Source organism: Macaca fascicularis, chromosome 4 (genome assembly GCF_037993035.2).
Source record: "Macaca fascicularis isolate 582-1 chromosome 4, T2T-MFA8v1.1".
In the NCBI taxonomy this organism is placed as follows: Eukaryota; Metazoa; Chordata; class Mammalia; order Primates; family Cercopithecidae; genus Macaca; species Macaca fascicularis.
In genome coordinates, this window is record NC_088378.1 from 30,001,314 (window position 1) to 30,024,155 (window position 22,842).

Sequence of the window (22,842 nt, forward strand, 5' to 3'; positions counted from 1 at the left end):
TGTTTTAAGGCTTTGTTTCTTATTCCATCAATATAATAGTACATCTTTGTGCCAATACCACATTGTTTTAATCATTGTAACTTTAGATGTGATTTGATATATGATATCTGTCTAAGCAAGTCATCCTACCTTTTCTTATTTTTCCTTTTCATTCAAGAGCATATTGACTATTCTTAACTCTTTGCATTTTTCTATAAATTTTAAAACCAAGTCTCACAAAAATACATTAGAATTTTGACTTTCCGTATCCATCTTTTTTTCTTTCCATTTTTACTAAGTGAATACCAAAAAGATTATTTCTTCTTACTTAGTGAGTTACAATATGCCAGGTCTACCAAGTTCAGGTGCACTCTAGAAATGATGGCTGTAACAGTACTCTGGCATTGGTTTCTGTAGGAACTAACCTTTGGGCCAGCAGTTGTGGAGTTGTCCAGGCTTGAGAGCCATCTGTGTTTCTGCCCTATCAGATAGGCCACAACTAATTCAGGTAAATCAGGATATCTGGGGATTCTTGGACACATGAGAAGGCGTGTGTCTGGGCAAAGGCAAGAGTCTGCTAATTTGGAAAGTCAGAACTTGGAGTCTTTATAAGTTAGGGTACCTAGGTATACACCTTGAAGCTGAGGAAATCCAATCATTTTGGTTCCATGATGATTGAAGGAATGAAGGATATCTAAGAGCCCCAAACAATATCAAGCCACAGAAGATGCTCAGTAAATAACTGACCTCATCCCCTTCTCTGGCTTTGCCCTAACCACCTGTAAGGCTGTGCTTGACTAAGCACACAGCTGAACCAGGCTATAAATGTTGGACCACATGCTACAGCAGCAGTAGACCAATGGCTTTGGAGTTTGTGATCAGGGAAAGGAGATTCTTTTGGCTTTGCCGTGTTGTCCATGATGCCAAGGAGACAAAGCTGTGAACACCACCAGAACAAATGTCTATTGATTGTGCCTTGCATTCTCTTTACTGTTTCTGGGCAAATTCTGAAAATATCCCCAAAGCAATGATCATTCTGGTGTCTCTGATTTCTATCTAGTTTTCTTTTCTTTTTTTCTTTCTTGCCTTTTTTTTTTTTTTTTTATGAAGTCAACTTCTCAAACAAAACAACAAAACTCCAATACTGAATTATGCCTGGTTTTGCTGTCAGACCCTTGTCCGAGCCATACACTTGGAAACAGTCATCAAACTGAGAAGCTGCATGTTATCCTAACTCCCCTTTGTTAACAGCTTCGTGTTGGCGCCTCTCCAGTTGCTGCTGCCAGCAGAGTGTCTCTGTTTCCAGACCCTGTCATCTGGGACTTGCCAGTCATCAGAGGCATCCTTTTCTCTGGTTATTAGAGACTTTCAAGGAACACTTTTCCTTTTGTTTTTGAAGGCAGTAACTGTGGACATGATGTGAGAGATTGACAGTAGTGATACCTTTGGTTTCTGTAGATGAAGGTTTTTTTTTTTCTTTTTTTCTAGGTTTATTGAAACAAATGAGAATCTGTCAGCAGAAATGTCCTTTAAAATCACCCTTACTTTTGAAGGGTCAAATAGAAGAGTTAAGATATGGCTACTTTCCAACTGGTCGCCCGGGGAGAGTTTGGAGCAGTTAGAGGGTCCTGTGAAAGCAGAATGACATGAATCAAAATAAAACCAAACATACAAATGACACATTAAGTAGTAGCCACGGGCTACCTTTCCTTTTCTGATTTCTCTGGATAGAAACTAAATGCAGGAAAGAGATAAGTATTTGGAGACAGTGCTTGAAGTGTGCTTCCCATCAGAGAACCAAGGAATTTTCACTTTTCGGCTTTCTCTCTGGGACTCCCATATCAGGATCAAGAGACAAGTTGGTTCCTATAGTGGTTTCCAGTTTGCTGTGAGTGGTGAGAGTTCAGAGAACTTCAGCAGTGTGCCAGACTTGACTTTGCAGCACAGACACCCTCTTCTCTTATTGTCTGTCTTTTTGTCCCCTCCCATATACCTGGTACTCTCACACATTTCTCTTTCTCCAAATTTGAATAAAAATGACTCTCAGATTTTACATTCATCCTAAGGGAGAAATGTTTGCAAAATCAGATAGACTCATGAGATCAGAAACCCAAAATGAAGAAATAAAACTCTATAAGCAGAATTCCAGGAATCATCCAGTTAGTGGGAGAGTTTTGAATGGTTTCTCTCCTTCCCTCTCTTTTCTTTCGCCTTTCTTTCCTATCAAAAAGTCACAGACCCACTGCTTATTCTCCAGAAACATACATCTAGTTAGTGACACCATCCTACATAAACCAAATGTGAGCAATAATGACAATATAATAGCACGATGTATTCAGCATTTACTGAAACAATGTGCCAAGCAACTTACATAAGTCATCTCATTTAATTCTGAAAATAATAATTCTATGATGTTAGTAGTAGTATTCACCATATTTTTACAGATGGGGAAACTGAGGTTTAGAGAGATTAAGAGCTTACCTAACAGCACACACTTACCAAGTGAAGAGTCAGACAGGTCTGACTTCCAGCCACTATGCTAATTCAGCATCACACCGTGCCTGGAAGGCCACAGTAATTTTGATTGTAAGAGAAGGAAAGAAAAGGCCAGTGAGAGAGGCTTTTCAGAGTTGATGGGACCTGAGCTGGTCATGAAGAACATGTGGAAGAAGGGAGCAAGTGAGCGTTACGTATGTCTTTCTTATGCCCTCAACTCTGATCAATTCTTTCCTTCAGAAGTAACAGTTCTCCTTCTACACATGAGCCTTTGGAGTGCAGTAGTTTTCCACTCAGTGAAAACTGGTTATCATTAATCACTGCGTGCAGCCCTGTTTCCTCGGGGGATGGGGGTGCTTCTTTTGGATGCTGATAAATCTTTCTAATTAGCTGTAAAAAGCATGAAAAGTCGACGTCATGTTTTAATCATAAACCACTTGGGCCATTGGCATTCATGTCCTAGCTTGAATTCTTTTTATTCTTTTTTTTTTGTTTGTTTACCAAATTGCTTTGAGCTTATAACATTTTTAGTAGATCTCCTGTAAGTCCACAGAGCTTGGGATTATAAAAGCTATAAATTGTTTTCAGTAACTCAATCAAACTCAATCAGAGAAAAGCAAAGCAAAAAAAAAAAAAAAAAAAAATGGCATTGACACATTGTCAGTGGTTTATTTTCCCATGTGTTGGTGCAATATTAAAGATCTTTGAGATCTTTTTAGATAATTCAATGCAGGCCTGGTTCTAAGAATAAAAGCTGGCATGATGATCAGTGAGAGAGTAAATGGGTTTGCTTTTGCTTTTTTTTTTTTTTTTTTCCTCAGAAGCTAAAGTGAACTCTTCCAAGAATTGGGAGGAAGAATGTGGGATTAGAAGTCACACTATAATTGTCCTTTAGCGTTGAGTTGTACTGTCAGAACAGTTTCAGAAAATCAAGTCTCAGCTAAAATCTCTTCCATGTCATGGTATATCAATGACACCCAAACTTAAAAATGGATCAGAATCATCTAGAGAGTTTTTACAACACAGATAGCTATGCCCCAGCTCAGAGTATCAGAGTTAGTAGGTCTTGGATGGAGCCAGAGATTTGCATTTCTGACAAGTTCTCAGATGATGCTGATGCCTCTGCCACCAAATTTTGAGAGTCTGACTTCAATCTAAGCTCAGTGCTAACCAGCTGTGTGATTGAGCACTTCGTGGCTCTGTCTCCTCGAATCACTTGCACCTAGTTCAGAGCAGGTTTAGAAACCACTGAGAACCATTGTGATACAGTTAACAGCATCTACTAGGATCCCAGCTGATAAAAATATTTACTCAGTGTTCCTTCCAGTTTGAGTAGGATTTGCTTTTCCTGAAATGTTGGTGGGGATTTTCTATTTCTGGGGAGCTCTGAAGTTGAACTAATGCTGCCCTTTAGCATAAGGTCATAGAACACATGCTTCTGAGTCTGATCCTCATATGAATGTAAAAGCCCCAACATTGAGCACAGCATATTGTGGCTTGATATTTTCTTTCAGCACTTGTATTATGAAAGGAAATCACTGTTATTTCTGCAAATCTTATGCTTGTGTTCTTATCTTTGGATTCAACAGCACTTAACAGAATGTCTTGAGTATGGGAGGTGTTCAAAAAATGCTTACTGAGTTGAAACACTACAACTTACACTTGATACCAAGAACGCATCTGTAAAATAGCGTATATTGAGTATATAAAAATAATCAGAACAATTACATTTTATATGAGTATCTTAGTTCAGTTCAGGCTGCTATAACAGAATATCACATACTGGGTAGCTTAAATAACACAAATTTATTTCTCACAGTTCTGAGGCTGGAAAGTCCAAAATCTAGGTGCCAGTAAATCTGGTTTATGGTGACAACCCACTTCCTGTCTTGCAGATGTGTCTTATTGTGTCCTCACATGGCAGAGAGCAGAAATCGTCTCTCTTATGTTTCTTCTTATGAGGACACTAATTCCATTCATGAATGTTCCACCCTCATGATCTAATTACCTCCCAAAGACCCTTACCTTCAAATACCATCACATTTGGAATATAGACTTCAACATATGAATTTTGGTTGTGGGACAAAAACATTCAGTCCATAGCAGTGTGTCTTAGGATTTCAACAGAGTTGTAAAACAAATATTTGTCTTCTTTAATCTTCACAAAAGTTACATGAAATGATAGAATCTTTGGGATTCAGATTATGGAAGATCCTACTTGAGTTTTAGTGATCCCCTGACCAAGATTTCTAGGAGCAACTTTCTATCTCTATGCCCTGTGGAAGGCGTTTTTCCTGTAGATATTGATGGCTAGGTGTCACATGCGATTGGACATGCAGCTTAGCAGATACACTGAGCCCAAGTTGAGTACTACTACAAAGGGAGCATTGTCCACCCTGAGCCCAGGAGAATGAGTGCTCTCCTTATGACTACTACAATCAGAGACTACCAAAAAGAGAGAGACTACTGAATTCTCTTCTCTTGGAAAATACGGTCTGAATCATTGAATGCAGCATGCCAAATATATATTGATAATTCCATTTTCAATTTTTAAGTGTCAGGGATTTTACCTAGTAAACAAACAATTCATGTGACATGAACATAAAATTGTTCCTAGTTTTTTTTTTAGTCTTCTATTACAGTCAGTGGATATCAAAAAGTTGACTAGTTATATAGTAAGCCAAGATACTTTTATGATTCTTATGTTATATTATTTTTGATTGTCTTAGGGAGGACTCTGTCTATTAGTCTGTTCTCATGCTGCAAATAAAGACATACCCAAGACTGGATAGTTTATAAAGGAAATACGTTTAATTGACTCACAGTTCAGCATGGCTGGGGAGGCCTCAAAAAACTTACAATCGTGGCGGAAGGGGAAGCAAACACCTCCTTCTTCACATGGCGGCAGCACGGAGAAGTGCCCAGCAAAGGGGGTAAAGCCTCTTATTAAACCATCAGATCTCATGAGAACTCACTCACTATCATGAGAACAGCATGATGGTAACCACCTCCATGACTAAATGACCTCCCACCAGGTCCCTCCCATGACACGTGGGGATTATGGAAACTACAATTCCAGATGAAATCCGAGTGGGGGCATAGCCAAACCATAGCACTCCAGGAGATTCTTTTGGATATTAATATTAGGAATATCAGTATTTCTCCTTAACAAATAATCTCTTTTAATAGTGAACAATATGAAACACATAGCTAATCAAGTTTCTCTTTTACAGTAGCTGTTGGGCATTGTGGACTATATTTGTGACTCATCTATCAAAAGTGTATTTAAGTTTATAGAATATGGTTTTGAGATTTTTGCCTTTGTATGTGTGCACATATGTTCCTATTCCTTTCTCACCTATTTTATAAAAAAGACTTTCTTGTTGTAAAATAATGCATATTTATCTTAGAATATTTGGAAGCTATAGAAAAGCAAAAGCAAAAGCAAAAACCAAATCAACCAAACCCAGAATATTTTTGCAGTCTTCTATGCATATATGCATCTGTCTATTTAAGTAAATTGGCATACAGGTATGGTGGTGTGCACCTGTAGTCCCAGCTACCCACGAGGCTGAGCCCAGGTGGTTGAGGCTGCAGTGAGCTAACATTGCACTGTGGCACTTCAACTTGGGAAACAGAGTAAGACCTTGTATTAAAAAACAAGAAAGAAAAAAAAAAGATATAAATAAATTGGCATAAAAGTATGTAAACTCTGTTGTACCTGTGTTTTTCTTTAAATAGTATGCCTCTCTTATCACTTACTCTTAATTTACACCATTCTTCTGTTACTCTTAATTTATACCATTCTTCTTTGTTTCATATGTTTCATAAACTACCCAGAAATCCTTTTAAAACAAGGGAGGCTAGGAGGTTCAAAGATGGCTGAATAGGAACAGTTCCAGTCTGCAGCTCCCAGCGTGAGCGATGCAGAAGACAGATGATTTCTGCATTTCCCACTGAGGTACCAGGTTCATGTCACTGGGGCTTGTCAGACAGTGGGTGCAGCCCACAGAGCAGGGTGGGGCATTGCCTCACCTGGGAAATGCAAGGGGTCAGGGAATTCCCCTTCCTAGCAAAGGGGAGCTGTGACAGATGGTGCCTGGGAAATCGGGACACTCCCACCCTAATACTGCACTTTTCCAATGGCCTTAGCAAATGGCACACCAGCAGATTATATCCTGTGCCTGACTAGGAGGGTCCTATGCCCATGGAGCCGCGCTCACTGCTAGCACAGCAGTCTGAGATTGAACTGCAAGGTGGCAGCGACGCTGGGGGAGGGGCACCTGCCATTGCTGAGGCTTGAGTAGGTAAACAAAGCAGATGGGAAGCTCAAACTGGGTGGAGCCCACCACAGCTCAAGGAGGCCTGCCTGCCTCTGTAGACCCCACCTCTGGGGGCAGGGCATAGCTGAACAAAGGGCAGCAGAAACTTCTGCAGACTTAAACGTCCCTGTCTGACAGCTTTGAAGAGAGTAGTGGTTCTCTCAGCAAGGAGTTTGAGATCTGAGAACAGACTGCCTCCTCAAGTGGGTCCCTGACACCTGAGTAGCCTAACTGGGAGACACCTCCCAGTAGGGGTTGACTTACACCTCATACAGCCAGGTGCCTCTCTGAGATGAAGTTTCCAGAGAAAGGATCAGGCAACAACATCTGCCGTTCTGCAAAATTTGCTGTTCTACAGCCTCTGCTGGTGGTACCCAGGCAAACAGGGTCTGGAGTGGACCTCCAGCAAACTCCAACAGACCTGCAGCTGAGGGTTCTGACTGTTAGAAGGAAAACTAACAAACAGAAAGGGCATCCACACCAAAACCCCATCTGTACATTACCATCATCAAAGACCAAAGGTAGATAAAACCACAAAGATGGGGAGAAACCAGAGTAGAAAAGTTGAAAATTCTAAAAATCAGAGAACCTCTTCTCCTCCAAAGGAATGCAGCTCCTTGCTAGCAATGGAAAAAAACTGGAAGAAGAATGACTTTGATGAGTTGAGAGAAGAAGGCTTCAGACGATTGGTAAAAACAAACTTCTCCAAGCTAAAGGAGGATGTTCCAACCCATCGCAAAGAAGCTAAAAACCTTGAAAAAAGATTAGACGAATGGCTAACTGAATAAACAATGTAGAGAAGTCCTTAAATGACCTGATGTTGCTGAAAACCATGGCACAAGAACGACGTGATGCATGCACAAGCTTCAGTAGCCGATTTGATCAAGTGGAAGAAAGGGAATCAGTGATTGAAGATCAAATGAATGAAATGAAGTGAGAAGTTTAGAGAAAAAAGAGTAAAAAGAAATGAATAAAGTCTCTAAGAAATATGGGACTATGTAAAAAGACCAAATCTATGTCTGATGGGCGTACCTGAAAGTGACAGGGAGAATGGCACCAAGTTGGAAAACACACTTCAGGATATTATTCAGGAGAACTTCCCCAACCTAGCAAGGCAGGCCAACATTCAAATTCAGGAAATACAGAGAACGCCACAAATATACTCCTCGGGAAGAGCAACTCCAAGGCACATAATTGTCAGATTAACCAAAGTTGAAATGAAGGAAAAAATGTTAAGGGCAGCCAGAGAGAAAGGTTGGGTTACCCACAAAGGGAAGCCCATCAGACTAACAGCGGATCTCTCGGCAGAAACTCAAACCAGAAGAGAGTGGGGGCTAATATTCAACATTCTTAAAGAAAAGAATTTTCAACCCAAAATTTCATATCCAGCCGAACTAAGCTTCATAAGTGAAGGAGAAATAAAATCTTTTACAGACAAACAAAATGTTGAGAGATTTTGTCACCACCAGGCCTGCCTTATAAGAGTTCCTGAAGGAAGCACTAAACTTGGAAAGGAACAACTGGTACCAACCACTGCAAAAACATGCCAAATTGTAAAGACCATCAATGCTAGGAAGAAACTGCATCAACTAACAAGCAAAATAACCAGCTAACATAATAATGACAGGATAAAATTCACACATAACAATATTAACCTTAAATGTAAATGGGCTAAATGCTCCAATTAAAAGACACAGACTGGCAAATTGGATAAAGAGTCAAGACCCATCAGTGTGCTACATTCAGGAGACCTATCTCATGTGCAGAGATACACATAGGTTCAAAATAAAGGGATGGAGGAAGATCTACCAAGCAAATGGAAAACAAAAAAAAAGCAGGGGTTGCAATCCTAGTCTCTGATAAAACAGTCTTTAAACCAACAAAGATCAAAAGAGACAAGGCCATTACATAATCGTAAAGGGATCAATCCAACAAGAAGAGCTAACTAGCCTAAATATATATGCACCCAATACAGGAGCACCCAGATTCATAAAGCAAGTTCTTGGAGACCTAAAAAGAGACTTAGACTCCGACACAATAATAATGGGAGACTTTAACACCCACTGTCAACATTAGACAGATCAATGAGACGGAAAGTTAACAAGGATATCCAGGAATTGAACTCAGCTCTGCAGCAAGCAGACCTAATAGACATCTACAGAACTCTGCACCCCAAATCAACAGAATATACATTTCTTCTGAGCACCACATCTCACTTATTCCAAAATTGACCATATAGTTGGAAGTAAAGCACGCCTCAGCAAATGTACAAGAACAGAAATTATAACAAACTGCCTCTCAGACCACAGTGCATTCAAACTGGATCTCAGGATTAAGAAACTCACTCAAAATCGCTCAACTACATGGAAATTGAACAACCTGCTCCTGAATGACTCCTGGGTACACAACGAAATGAAGGCAGAAATAAAGATGTTCTTTGAAACCAATGAGAACAAAAACACAACATAGCAGAAATCTCTGGGACACATTTAAAGCACTGTATAGAGGGAAATTTAGAGCACTACATACCCACAACAGAAAGCAGGAAAGATCTAAAATTGACACTCTAACATCAAAATTAAAAGAACTAGAGAAGCAAGAGCAAACAAATTAAAAACTAGCAGAAAGCAAGGAATAACTAAGATGAGAGCAGAAATGAAGGAGATAGAGACACAAAAAATGCTTCACAAAATCAATGAATCCAGGAGCTGGTTTTTGAAAATATCAACAAAATCGATAGACCACTATCAAGATTAATAAAGAAGAAAAGAGAGAAAAATCAAATAGATGCAATAAAAAATGATAAAGGGGATATCACCACCGATCCCACAGAAATACAAACTACCATCAGAGAATACTATAAACACATCTACACAAATAAACTAGAAAATCTAGAAAAAATGGATAAATTCCTGGACACATACACACTCCCAAAACTAAACCAGGAAGAAGTTGAATCCCTGAAAAGACCAATGACAGGCTCTGAAATTGAGGCAAAAATTAATAGCCTACCAACCAAAAAACACCCAGGACCAGATGGATTCACAGCCGAATTCAACCAGAGCTACAAAGAGGAGCTGGAACCATTCCCTCTGAAAGTATTCCATTGAATTGAATAAAAGGGAATCCTCCCTAACTCATTTTATGAGGCCAGCATCATCCTGATACCAAAGCCTGGCAGAGACACAACAAAAAGAGAGAATTTTAGACCAATATTCCTGATGAACTTTGATGCAAAAATCCTCAATAAAATACTGGCAAACCGAATCCAGCAGCATATCAAAAAGTTTATCCACCATAATCAAGTTGGCTTATCCCTGGGATGCAAGACTGGTTCAACATAGGCAGATCAATAAATGTAATCCATCATATAAACAGAACCAAAGACTAAAACCACATGATTATCTCAATAGATGCAGAAAAGACCTTTGACAAAATTCAACAGCTCTTCATGCTAAAAACTCTCAATAAATTAAGTATTGATGGGACGTATCTCAAAATAATATGAGCTATTTATGACAAACCCAAAGCCAATATCATACTGAATGGGTAAAAACTGGAAGCATTCTCTTTGAAAACTGGCACAAGACAGGGATGCCCTCTCTCACCACTCCTACTCAACATAGTGTTGGAAGTTCTGGCCAGGGAAATCAAGCAGGAGAAAGAAAAAAAAAAAGGTATTCAATTAGGAAAAGAGGAAGTCAATTTGTCCCTGTTAGCAGATGACATGATTGTTTATTTAGAAAACCCCATCATCTCAGCCCCAAATCTCCTTAAGCTGATAAGCAACTTCAGCAAAGTCTCAGGATACAAAATCGATGTACAAAAATCACAAGCACTCCTATACACCAGTAACAGACAGAGAGCAAAATCATGAGTGAACTCCCATTCACAATTGCTTCAAAGAGAATAAAATACCTAGGAATCAAACATACAAGGGATGTGAAGGACATCTTCAAGGAGAACTACAGACCACTGCTCAATGAAACAAAGCAGGACGCAAACAAATGGAAGAACATTCCATGCTCATGGATAGGAAGAATCAATATCATGAAAATGGCCATACTGCCCAACGTAACTTATAGATTCAATGCCATCCCCATTAAGTTACCAATGACTTTCTTCACAGAATTGGAAAAAACTACTTTAAAGTTCATATGGAACCAAAAAAGAGCCTGCATTGCCAAGACAATCCTAAGCCAAAAGAACAAAGCTGAAGGCATCATGCTACCTGACTTCAGACTATACTACAAGGCTACAGTAACCAAAACAGCATGATACTGGTACCAAAACAGATATATAACCAATGGAAAAGAACAGAGGCCTCAGAAATAATACCACACACCTACAACCATCTGATCTTCGACAAACCTGACAAAAAGAAGAAATGGGGAAAGGATTCCTACTTAATAAATGGTGCTGGGAAGACTGGCTAGCCATAAGTAGAAAGCTGAAACTGGATCTCTTCCTTACACCTTATACAAAAATTAATTCAAGATGGATTAAATACTTAAATGTTAGACCTAATTCCATAAAAACCCTAGAAGAAAACCTAGGCAATACCATTCAGGAAATAGGCATGGGCAAGGACTTCATATCTAAAACACCAAAAGCAATGGCAACAAAAGCCAGAATTGACAAATGGGATCTTATTAAACTAAAGAACTTCTGCACAACAAAAGAAACTACCATCAGAGTGAACAGGCAGCCTACAGAATGGGAGAAAATTTTTGCAATCTACCCATCTGACAAAGGGCTAATATCCAGAATCTACAAGGAACTTAAACAAATTTACAAGAAAAAAATCAAACAACCCCATCCAAAAGTGGACGAAGACTATGAACATACACATCTCTAAAGAAGACATTTATGCAGCCAACAGACACATGAAAAAATGCTCATCATCACTGGCCATCAGAGAAATGCAAATCAAAACCACAATGAGATACAATCTCACACCAGTTAGAATGGCGATCATTAAAAAGTCAGGGAACAACAGGTGCTGGAGAGGATGTGGAGAAATAGGAACACTTTTACACTGTTGGTGGAACTGTATAACTAGTTCAACCATTGTGGAAGACAGTGTGGCGATTCCTCAAGGAAATACCATTTGACCCAACCATCCCATTATTGGGTATATACCCAAAGGATTATAAATCATACTGCTATAAAGACACATGCACACGTATGTTTATTGCAGCACTATTCACAATAGCAAAGACTTGGAACCAACCCAAATGGCCATCAATGATAGACTGGATTAAGAAAATGTGGCACATATACACCATGGAATACCATGTAGCCTTAAAAAAGGATGAGTTCATGTCCTTTGTAGGGACATGGATGAAGCTTGAAACCATCACCTGAGCAAACTATTGCAAGGACAGAAAACCAAACACTGCATGTTCTAACTCATAGGTGGGAACTGAACAATGAGAACACTTGGACACAGGGTGGGGAACATCACACACCGGGGCCTTTTGTGGGGTGGGGGGATGGGGGAGGGATAGCATGAGGAGATATACCTAATGTAAATGATGAGTTAATGAGTGCAGCACACCAACATGGCACATGTATACATATGTAACAAACCTGCATGTTGTGCACATGTACCCTAGAACTTAAAGTATGATAATAAAAAAACAACAACAAAAAAAGAGAGGCTCTGTGAATTATCAAACATAAAACAAACAAACATGCATCTGGTGACTTGATGCAGACTGATAAAGGAGGGACAGAAATCAAATGAAAAGTGAAACATTTAATGAAATCCCTTGTGGTTTCCATAAGTAATGATATTTTTGATGGAGAAATGAATAAAGTGTGTATACATCTTATAGATATATGCCACCTTCATATCAAAATACATTACTGATCTCCCCTCCAGAAAATATGGCTCTAAGTGTTGTTTTCATGAGAGTGGCAGATATGTACCAATTTAGCCACAGTTAGGTGTTGACACGACTAGGTAAAGGTCCACTCCACAGTCAAATATCAGAAGGCAGCTCACTGAACCACACAGGGTTTAGGTGCAGGTTTGTTCTTATTAGTCACAAACTAGTTCAACCTGCAGCTCATTGCCTGCCTACGTTCTGGCTGGCTCTTTTGGGGTTCCTGACAGTCCTTGCAGGAGAAAAAAATGTGAAGTGCTGTATCTTAGCATCATGGGATGAACTGATGGGCAAAGAAAGTTCTCAAACCAAAGATTCATGCAACACCCTGTGAAGGTTCTTTCTGAGAAATAAAGCACAACTTACTTGGTTGTAAAATCAAGTCTTTTGAAAAGATGTTTGATGACCCGCCAGTTGGCTCCAAATAGATTCCTGAATATCCTGATTACATAAGAAATGCAACCAGCTATGTTCCTTGCTCTCTTTCCCTCTGTGCTTGAGCTCTCTGCCTGGAATCCCCGTCTTTTGGATTTTCACCAGGATGGTTGTCCCTGAGGACAAGACTGAGGCATCTTTTCCCTCAGGGATGCCTTCTGCAACTCCTGTATGTGTCTCTGTGTTTAATGCTCTCAAAGCACTTCTTATTACCCATAACAACTGGATAGCATTGGACTGAAGCTTTCTTAAGCACAGGGCACAAGTTTTGTTTCTTCTGACAGTAGCACGATATTTGTTGAATGAATAAGTTGTATCTAGACTTTTCTCATCAAGGTAGACTTCTTGGGCTAGGTATGGAAATATCTAAGCTCAAATATTTTAAATACCACCTAGAGCTAAGAAAAATTACCAAGAAGGCCATTCAAATGGAGAGAAAAGACACTAGGGCCTAGGAGTTAGCTTTTTATTATTTTTGCTAGTTAGGACACGGGGCAATGTCTGTTTTTCTACATTCTTAGTGTAAAATATCTTTGTCAGGCTTTCTTTCTTAAGAATTGTTTTATATGTTATTTTCCTCAATCAGACAGAACATGCATCCAAAATGACAAAGTCTCAATTTTTCATTTCAATGAAACCTATGTAAATAGTAACTTAATTAATTCACCAGAATCCTCAGTGAACTGGATCCTGCCTGTATCAGACTTTAGGCAAAAAAAGCAAATAAAAAGAACAAATGATTAAACAATTATTTTCAAGACTAGCTGTCAGAAAAATATCTAAAGGTCAGTATTCATTCAGTTCATTTTTTAATTTATTGAAGTATATAAAAATAATTGATTTTCCTGATTGTCTTCCATCTGCACAATTTTTATTAATTTTTAAAAAATAATAGTTGATAAGAGAAATAATACATTTTAGAAAAGTTCTCATAAGACCTCAAAAAATCATTTTACCATAAGCTGAACATCCTTTTTAGGGTGTCGAGTTTCTGCTACTGTGTTCTAAATGCTAGTTAAGTGCTCTGTGTAAGAAAAACACATATTGTCTGAAATTAATCAGGAAGACACGTGCAGGATACCTTGAAACAACTGCTTTTCCCTCTCTTATTAAAGGAAAGTGTCAATGTAAAGAAGTCTTTACATTGAAATAACTATGTGAGATCCATAAATAAGGCTTTATTTAACTGCTAGTTCTTATTGCTCTGCAGGGGCTGTGAAATGGCTTGGATTTGTGTCCCCGCCCAAATCTCATGTTGAATTGTAATCCCCAGTGTTGGAGGAGGGGCCTGGTGGGAGGTGATTGGATCATGGGGATGGATTTCCCCCTTGCTGTTCCTGTGATAGTGAGTGAGTTCTCATGAGATCTGATTGTTTAAAAGTGTGTAGCAGCCTCCCTCCCCCACTTATCTCTCTTCCCCCTGCTCTAGCCAGGCAGGGCTTGCCTGCTTCCCGTTTGCCTTCCTCAATGATTGCAAGTTTCCTGAGTCCTCCCCAGTCACGCTTCCTGTACAGCCCGTGGAACCGTGAGCCAATTAAACCTCTTTTCTTTATAAATTATTCACTCTTAGGTAGATCTTTATAGTAATGTGAGAATGGACTGATACAGGCTGCTGAGAAATGGTGATATTGTAGTGAAGGTAATTACCTCTAGCTGCTGCAATAGACAAATCCCCAAGTTTCCCCCCAAAATAAAATAAAGTTTATTTTTTGCTCGTATGGGTCCAGTTTGTCCATCCATCTGGACCATAGATTCTCCAAGGTCATGGTTACAAAGGAGATGCAAGATGGAAAAGGCACATGGCCTTTAACTGCCTTAGCCCAGAAGTGACATGTGTCACTGTGGTTCAGCATATTTGGCCAGATGTAATCACAGGGCCCCAAGGAACTTCAGGGGAGGCTGAGAAATGTATTTTATGAGTACGCATATGGTTGGTGAACATTAACTGCTTCTGCCTCTGTATTTTTGACAACTAGAATCGTATGCATCCCCCTTTTCTACTTAGTGTGCTAGTAAGGTTAGTAGGTTGTGGGGGGTTGGGGGTTGGGGGGTGGGAGGTAGGGAGAAACAGGATACAAGGATATGCATAGTGATGTCTTCTATCTTTTCTAGTAGCAGAACCCACATTTCCTTATGAGAACCATCTGTCTCCCAATTACCGCTCTTATAGTCTGGCTTGACTGTTCCCTGGGCATGTGCCCTATACCTGATCAATCAGAGATCACTGTAGGACAGAAGAGCCAGGCCATATCTGCCTATGGTGACAATAATTGTGCCCATATAATGCCCTCAGTGAATGTGTCTTTTTGAAAATGAAGCCAAATCAAGAGACCGTTGAGCCAAGAGAAAAGAGATAATTTGGATGGCATTGATAGATAGAACCTTTGGATCAAGGACTGCCAGTTCCTATCTTGACTTCCTCAATTATGCCAGCCAGGTATTCCTTTAGTTTGAGCTAACTTGAGTTGGATTTCTGCAACTTGTAAATGAAAAAGATGAGCTAGAGGTTTTCACTCCACAAAACTTCAAAACACCATCCTTTCACCCTTTTGTCTCTAAACTTGAGTAACTACCCACTGCCTTAAAAAGTACTGATAATTATAGCCTCTACATTTACACGGTAGAATTGTTGCTTTTATGGTACAGGTACCATATAAATAAAAAATGTCTAATGTCCTGTGTGTGTCTCTTCTAACCCTAGTTCAACCATCAGTAGAGTGTTTTAAATTAGCAGTTGGCTAATTACTACCTGAATTAAAATGGATTTAATTTTGGCAGCTAATCATTTCTACCTGTGAGAAATGAAATAGAAAAATCAGTAGTCCCAGCTACTTGGGAGGCTGAGGCAGGAGAATGGCGTGAACCCGGGAGGCGGAGCTTGCAGCGAGCTGAGATCCGGCCACTGCACTCCAGCCCGGGCTACAGAGCGAGACTCCGCCTCAAAAAAAAAAAAAAAAAAAAAAAAAAAAAAAAAAAAAAAAAAAAAGAAAAATCAGCTTGTAGAATAGTAAGGGAGAAACTCCCTTCTATTCTAATCATCTCCACAAAAACCAGACTATTAGTCAATAGAAGGTTTTGCAAATATCAAAAGTCAATCTGAGTAATGTTTTCTCTGGCCATGGTAGTGTAAAGACATAGATCCCACAGCCAGATCCAAACTCTGTGGAGTGTTTCAGGGGATTTGGCTGAGTTACTCTATTTAACCCAATACTTCACAAGAAAAGTCTGAAAGAAGATATGCAATAACTTTCTGGTGACCCAAACTATTGCAACCTCAGTCTCTAAATCACATGACATTTGTTTACTTTCTTTCCAATGGGCTGATTAATGATTTGTGTTTATTTAGTGTTCTAAATCAGGAGCCAAAAGAAGTCGGAGCAGCTGGGGCCAATTTTTACATGTAAAACTAACAGAACAATTTGGCTGTCTGATGCTGAACTGAAGGGTGACTTTCCTTTAACTTTGTCATCACTACAGCATCCAACCTGCCCTGTTCCAAATGTGCAACAACTAGGCTTTGAAAGAGTGTGACTAGGACATTAAACAAGGCACGTGGACACACAAAGGAGGTAAGAGGCTCCAAGAGATCACGTTCCTTTCTTGTGTAATTTCTTTCCTCTAATTCTGTCAACATTTACTGGAAACCTCTATCTGGAACACAGAATTCTTCCTCTTTTACAAGCAAGGCAGTAAATGTAAAGAAAATTTTGTTGTCCAAGATAATTAAATGAACTGAATAAGAATCCACATGAAAAATTCCCTAAATCTTTCCCCATAGAATATTTTCAGGTAATAAGTTGAATTAAACCAAACTCCTCTTACTGGCTGGATAGAGAGTGTTACTGGCCCTAGCTGGGTAGGTGCCCTGGAGAAATCAAGATTCCTTTTCTGGCTGGGTGTGGTGGCTCATGCCTGTAATTCCAGCATTTTGAGAGGCCATGGCAGGAGGATCACTTAAGTCCAGGAGTTTGAGACCCTGTCTCTACAAAAAATGAAAAAATCAGCCCGGTGTGGTGGCAAACCCCTATAGTCTCAGCTACTCTGGAGGCTGATGTAGGAGTACTGCTTGAGACTGGGAGGTCAAGGCTGCAGTGAGCCATGGTCATGCCACTGCACTCCAGCCTGGGTGAAATAACAAGATCCTGTTTCACTGGGCATGGTGGCTCATTCCTGTAATCCCAGCACTTTGGGAGGCTGAGGTGGGTGGATCACTTGAGGTCAGGAGTTTGAGACCAGCCTGACCAACATGGTAAAACCCCGTCTCTACTTACAAAAAAAAAAAAAAAAAAAAAAAGATTCCCCTTCTAAGAGAAATATATTCTAATTATATTCTAATGCATTTCCTTTATTCCACACTGGGGCAGTTTTTCCTTCAACACATATAAAGTAAACATTGTTTTCTTCACTACGTTAGAGTGATGATTTAATAACTCAGCTGACAATTTCAAATGACAATAATTGATACACAGGAAGTTTGACTGGGAACAGCTAAAATTAAGTTTTACGTAGGCTATTTAGGTAGAGAAGGAAGTTATCATTTGACTACTAGCTGCTTCTTTTTCTTCTTCTTCTTCTTCTCCTCCTCCTCCTCCTCCTCCTCCTCCTCCTCCTCCTCCTCCTTCTCCTTCTCCTTCTCCTTCTCCTTCTTCTTCTTCTTCTTCTTCTTCTTCTTCTTCTTCTTCTGAGTTTTTCTTTGTTGCCCAGGCTGAAGTGCAGTGGCACAATCTTGCCTCACTGCAACCTCTGCCTTCCAGGTTCAACTGATTCTCCTGCCTCAGCCTCCAGAGTAGCTGGGATTACAGGTGCATACCACCATGTCCGGCTAATTTTTGTATTTTTTAGAGATGGGGTTTTGCCATATTGGCCAGGCTGGTCTCAAACTCCTGACCTCAAGTAATCTGCCCTCCTCAGCCTCCCAAAGAGCTGGGACTACAGGCGTGAGCCACTGCGCCCAGACAGTTTATAATCCTAATCAGTCATAATCCTAATGATCATGTTAGAACAACATCTTGTTGTCAACCAATCATTGAGTATTTGTTGCAGATATTCTTCGTGCTACATTAAGTGAACGCAGGCAGCAGATCAAGTCTCTACCTTTTTCACAACCTAGTTTGGTGAGATAATGTTAGTATAGATTAAGCAATTGTTACTAGTAAAAGTCAGTATATCATTAATACTAAGTTATGTGGTACAGACTAGAACTCTCAGAAAAAAGGCTGCAATCATAATAAATATGGTGAGAGTCAGAGATCGTTCTGGGCTTTAAAGAGAGGCTTAATCACAGACTGTGCAGCTACCCTGACGCTGAGCAAGACACATCCTTAGTTTCAAGATAGACTGGGGTTTGGGAATATGGGTAGCTCTGTGCTAATGCATCACCTCACTGAGGAAACAGGGTTTGTATTCTACTTACTGTGGCTTCATTGCATAAATTTTATGCACATTAGAGAGAATATTTACTTATAATCTAGCCCATCCATTCTTATAAAAGAGACCTCTGAAAGGTAAGAGTCACTTTCCTGAGGGAAATGTAGGACTCTGGGAGAGAGAGGGCACTTTGAGAATGGGAAAATTGCCTGTGAAATCAAATTTAGGGCAAAAGATAGCCCAGCAGCCATATGTAAATCGTTCCCTCATGTAGGAACAATGCTGTGCACTTGGTAATTCAATAGAAAACATTAGTCATTTATCATCCTTAATTATCAGCTATCTCTAACTGCATCTGGTTTGCGTTTTTTATTAGAAAGTTTTTTTTTTTTTCTTGAGTTGGACTCAGGCATTTTTTTTTCTTCCATTCCTGATTTCATTTTGTTATTCTTTTAAAAATTCCATCACTAATTCCCATGATGTGGAGAGGTTTCTATTTCATAAGACACAATAAATCAAGCAACGCCTCTGTTGTAACGTCGTCCTTACTGCGCATTTGTCATGGGCCCTGGATTGCTGAGTTTACTCAAGGTTAGAGAGTCAAGCTGCTTTGAGGACACACTTGGCCAGTGCCATGAGTATGCACGTAGCCCCATCAGAGGAGCCGAAGGTATAAAACCTCCATCAGCTTGAGTGAGCACAGCTGCTTCAGAAAAGTCATGGCGCAAAAAGTGACCCTGGGAGGTTTTGGAGTTTGAGGGCTCTTGTCTTGGCACTCTGGACAGTGTATGATGGCCATGTCACCCTTTTATAGGAAGAACTCATGATAACAAGTCATGTTTTTCTCTCATAGAATAATAGTAACAGCTAATATTTATTAAGAATTTTCTGCGTGTTCTGCATTTTGCAATGTACTTTTAAAATACATTGTCACATTCAATTCTCATGATAACCCTTTCAGGGGGGAAATATTATTTATGTCTTTTAGATGAGTAAACTGTGGACTTAGAAAGATGTAGTTGCATGTGTCAGCTGGTGAGTCCCTGGACCATAAAGGTAAAATAAATCATAACCCTAAGCCTTCAGGAGGTAGGCCTATGTTACAGTGTCTCCAGAGAGAATCATTTTAAACATGAAAATCCCAGGACAAGATAGCTAAGCTCTTTTTTTTTCTATGGTAGGGGATTTCTTTTTTTACTGAAGTTTTAAGTTTATATGTTTAATTTTAAAATAATGGCTGTATTTAACAATTGGCTCATGAAACTTCTGAAAATTTAACAGCCTGCTCTTGTGAGCTGGAGTGAGCTGGCGTGAGCACACTACTGCCCGTATCTACTGAGGATGAGATGCCACAGCTTCCAAGGCATGATGAGGAGGAGGGAATCTGAAGATTTAGGCAAATAGGAATGTTAAAGTGGCTGTATCATGCAAACTGCACACTCATTCCCAACTATATTCTTCTAGGAAGCCCACAAGGTATCTTCTTCACCAAGACTTCAGTTTTTAAAAATTTTATTTCTGTTATTTTGTTTTAGTTTGATAGCATGTTAGAAGGAAGGTGAGGGCTGAAAAACTACCTATTGGGTACTGTGCTCACAACCTGGGTGACGGAATCATTTGTACTCCAAACCCCAGTGACATGCAATCTACCCAAGTAACAAACCTGCACATGTACCTCTGAACATAAAATAAAAGTTGAAAACGGAAAGAAAAAAAAGATTTTGAACCATACATTAGTGAAGGGATTACCAGCATCCTTGCAAAGCTCCGTGGTTGCTCTCATTTGTAAACTAACTATGACCATGGAGGATGTGCCATTGATATGGGAATTCTGATTTCAATGGGCGTGGTGGATTTCTGGAGTAGTAAAAGCCAAGTAGCGGCACTGATCCACCAAACACAAGGCATGCACATTCACTATAGAGAGCAGCAGCGATACTAGTAATTGGAAAGCATTAGATATTTGGTGGTGGCTAATTGACCTATTTCATTTCTAAAAATGAAATAGGTGAGTGGTCTGCTAGTGTATTTTTTTCTATATAACAGGAAAAATAAAAAAGGCAACTCTGGCTCTTTTATTTTTATTTTTTATTTTTTATTTTTTGAGACAAGGTGTCACTTTGTTACCCAGGTTGGAGTGCAGTGGTGTGATCATAGCTCACTGCAACTTCAAACTCCAGGGCTCAAGTGGTCCTCTGTACTCAGCCTCCTGAATAGCTAGAACTACAGGCATTCAGTTGTTTTGCTTCATTTATTTTTGTCTTAATTTTTTTTGTTAGAGAAAGGTTCTCACTATGTTGCCCAGGCTGGTTTTAAATTTCTGGCCTCAAGTAATCCTCCCACCTTGGCCTCTCAAAGTGCTGGGAGTCAACAGGCATAAACCACCGCTCATAGCCTGAAAATCTCTAGTTCTTATAGCCAAAAATTTGATTTAAGTTTCCTTGATGGAGAGTCAGGGTCACTCACCAAGTACACTGACCTAAGCTAATTGGCAGATTTAGAGCCCCTTGATTGAAGGGGAGTCCAGGTCTCCTTGAGGAAGGAGTCTGCATCATTGCTGCAAGTAAATACTCTAAATCTTCATCCACGTGTTTTCTCAAAGAGACCTGTGGCTATTTGTTAGAGTGACCATGCACTTTGGGAAAGGAAATGTCCAGATATTTCAGTAATTACTGAATAATCTGTCTTAATTATGCTAACTCCTGTGGCCTAAACTACCCATGGTAGCCCACTAGTTAAAATGGGGGCATTCAGTGTTCAAGATACAGATGATGTCTGAGCCCAAGTTTAACTCGCAGTGGACTCAGTTGGTGGGTTGACCCCCCAGTAGTTATTTCCCCAGTTCCTGAATGTATAATGGGAATAGACATACTTGGCAACTGTCAGAATCTTCACATTGGCTCTATGACCCCTAGAGTTAGAGCCATTATGGTAAGAAGGACAAAGTGGAAGCCTCTGGAACTTCCCATTACTACAAAGATAGTAAACCAGAAGTGATATTGCATCCCTGGGATGAATTGCAGAGATTTGTGCCACTGCCAGAGACTTGAAATGTACAGGGTGATACCTACCACATACCCATTTTACTTACCTGTTTGGTCTGTACAGACGCTGAATAGATCTTGGAGAATGACTATGAACCATAAATTTAATCAGGAGGTAATTCCAATTTCAACTGCTATCCAAAAAATGGTATCTTTACCGGAATAGATAAACACAGCCCCTGGCACTTGGTGTGTAGCTAGTGACCTGAAAAATGCCTTTTCTTCCATACCAATATGCAAAAGCCACTGGAAACAGTCTGCTTTTATCCAGCACAGCCAAGAGTAGACTTCATCCTCTTGAGTCAGGGCTATGTCAATTCTTCTTTCTTCTATTATACAGTCCACAGAGAAATTGATTAGCTTGACACTTCACAAAAATGTAGGGGACACTGGTCTTCTACATTACAATATTGATTGGCTCTAATAAGCAGAAAGTAGCACATCAGATGCCTTAGTAAGAAATATGTAAACTAGAGAGTGGGACATAAACCCTACAAAAATTCAGGGGCCTTCTGTGAGGTGCTCAGGGTTCAGTGGTCTGGAGTAAGGGGATAAGTTTCTGCTTCTAACACCATCTACCATGAATAAAGGGGTAAAATACTTTGTACGCAGTTAAAAATTTTTTTTGGAGATCACATATACTACATTTGAGTATACTACTCCCACCTCTGTACTGAGTTACCGAATAGGCTACTAGTTTTGAATGTGGACCAAGAGAGAAGGGGCCCTGCAGCAATTCCAGCTTCAGTGACTGCTGCCCTAAAACCTGGGCCTTATGTTCCAGCAGATCCAGCGATAATATGTGTATAGCAAATAGGGATGCTGTTTGGAGCTTCTGGCAAGTACCAAAAGGAGAATCATAATGCAGATCTGTAGGGTTTTGGAACTAATCTATGTTCTCTTCCTCAAGTAATAATTTTCCTTTTCAAAACAGTTTCTGGCTTGCTACTGGACCACCCAAAGACTAAATGCCTAACCATGGAACACCAAGATACTATGTGATGTGAGCTTCCTATTATGAATTCAACGTTGTCTGATGCACCAAGTCATAATGTTGAGTGTGGACAGTGCAATCTATCATTAAGTGGCATTCCTTACAATCAACCAAATGACAGATCTTGAGCCTAGTTTAGAGACGGTCTTGCATATTATGCTGATATCACCGAAAGTGGACAGCTGCATCATTACGTCTTAGGGGTGACTCTGATAGTATGTATGTCCTATTGTTTCTGTTTCTTTGAACCCTGGTTAATAGAAGAGATAATATTGCTGTAATATAATATACTGTATTATATTATCAATATATTA

General features: G+C 39.7%; 1 protein-coding gene across 2 annotated transcripts in view; it reads left to right on the top strand.

Annotated features, from left to right (window-relative positions):
- TRMT11 (tRNA methyltransferase 11 homolog) overlaps positions 1-17,123 on the top strand; it is a 101,621-nt gene extending 84,498 nt beyond the window's left edge. For both annotated transcript variants that reach the window (XR_012433418.1, XM_065543355.2), the window contains one exon: positions 16,601-17,123. Coding sequence is in view for 1 of the 2 variants with exons in the window: in XM_065543355.2 (XP_065399427.1) it covers positions 16,601-16,654 (54 nt within the window). In the remaining variant the exon portion in view is untranslated. The remainder of the gene's footprint in view (positions 1-16,600) is intronic.
- The last annotated feature ends 5,719 nt before the right edge of the window (positions 17,124-22,842 follow it).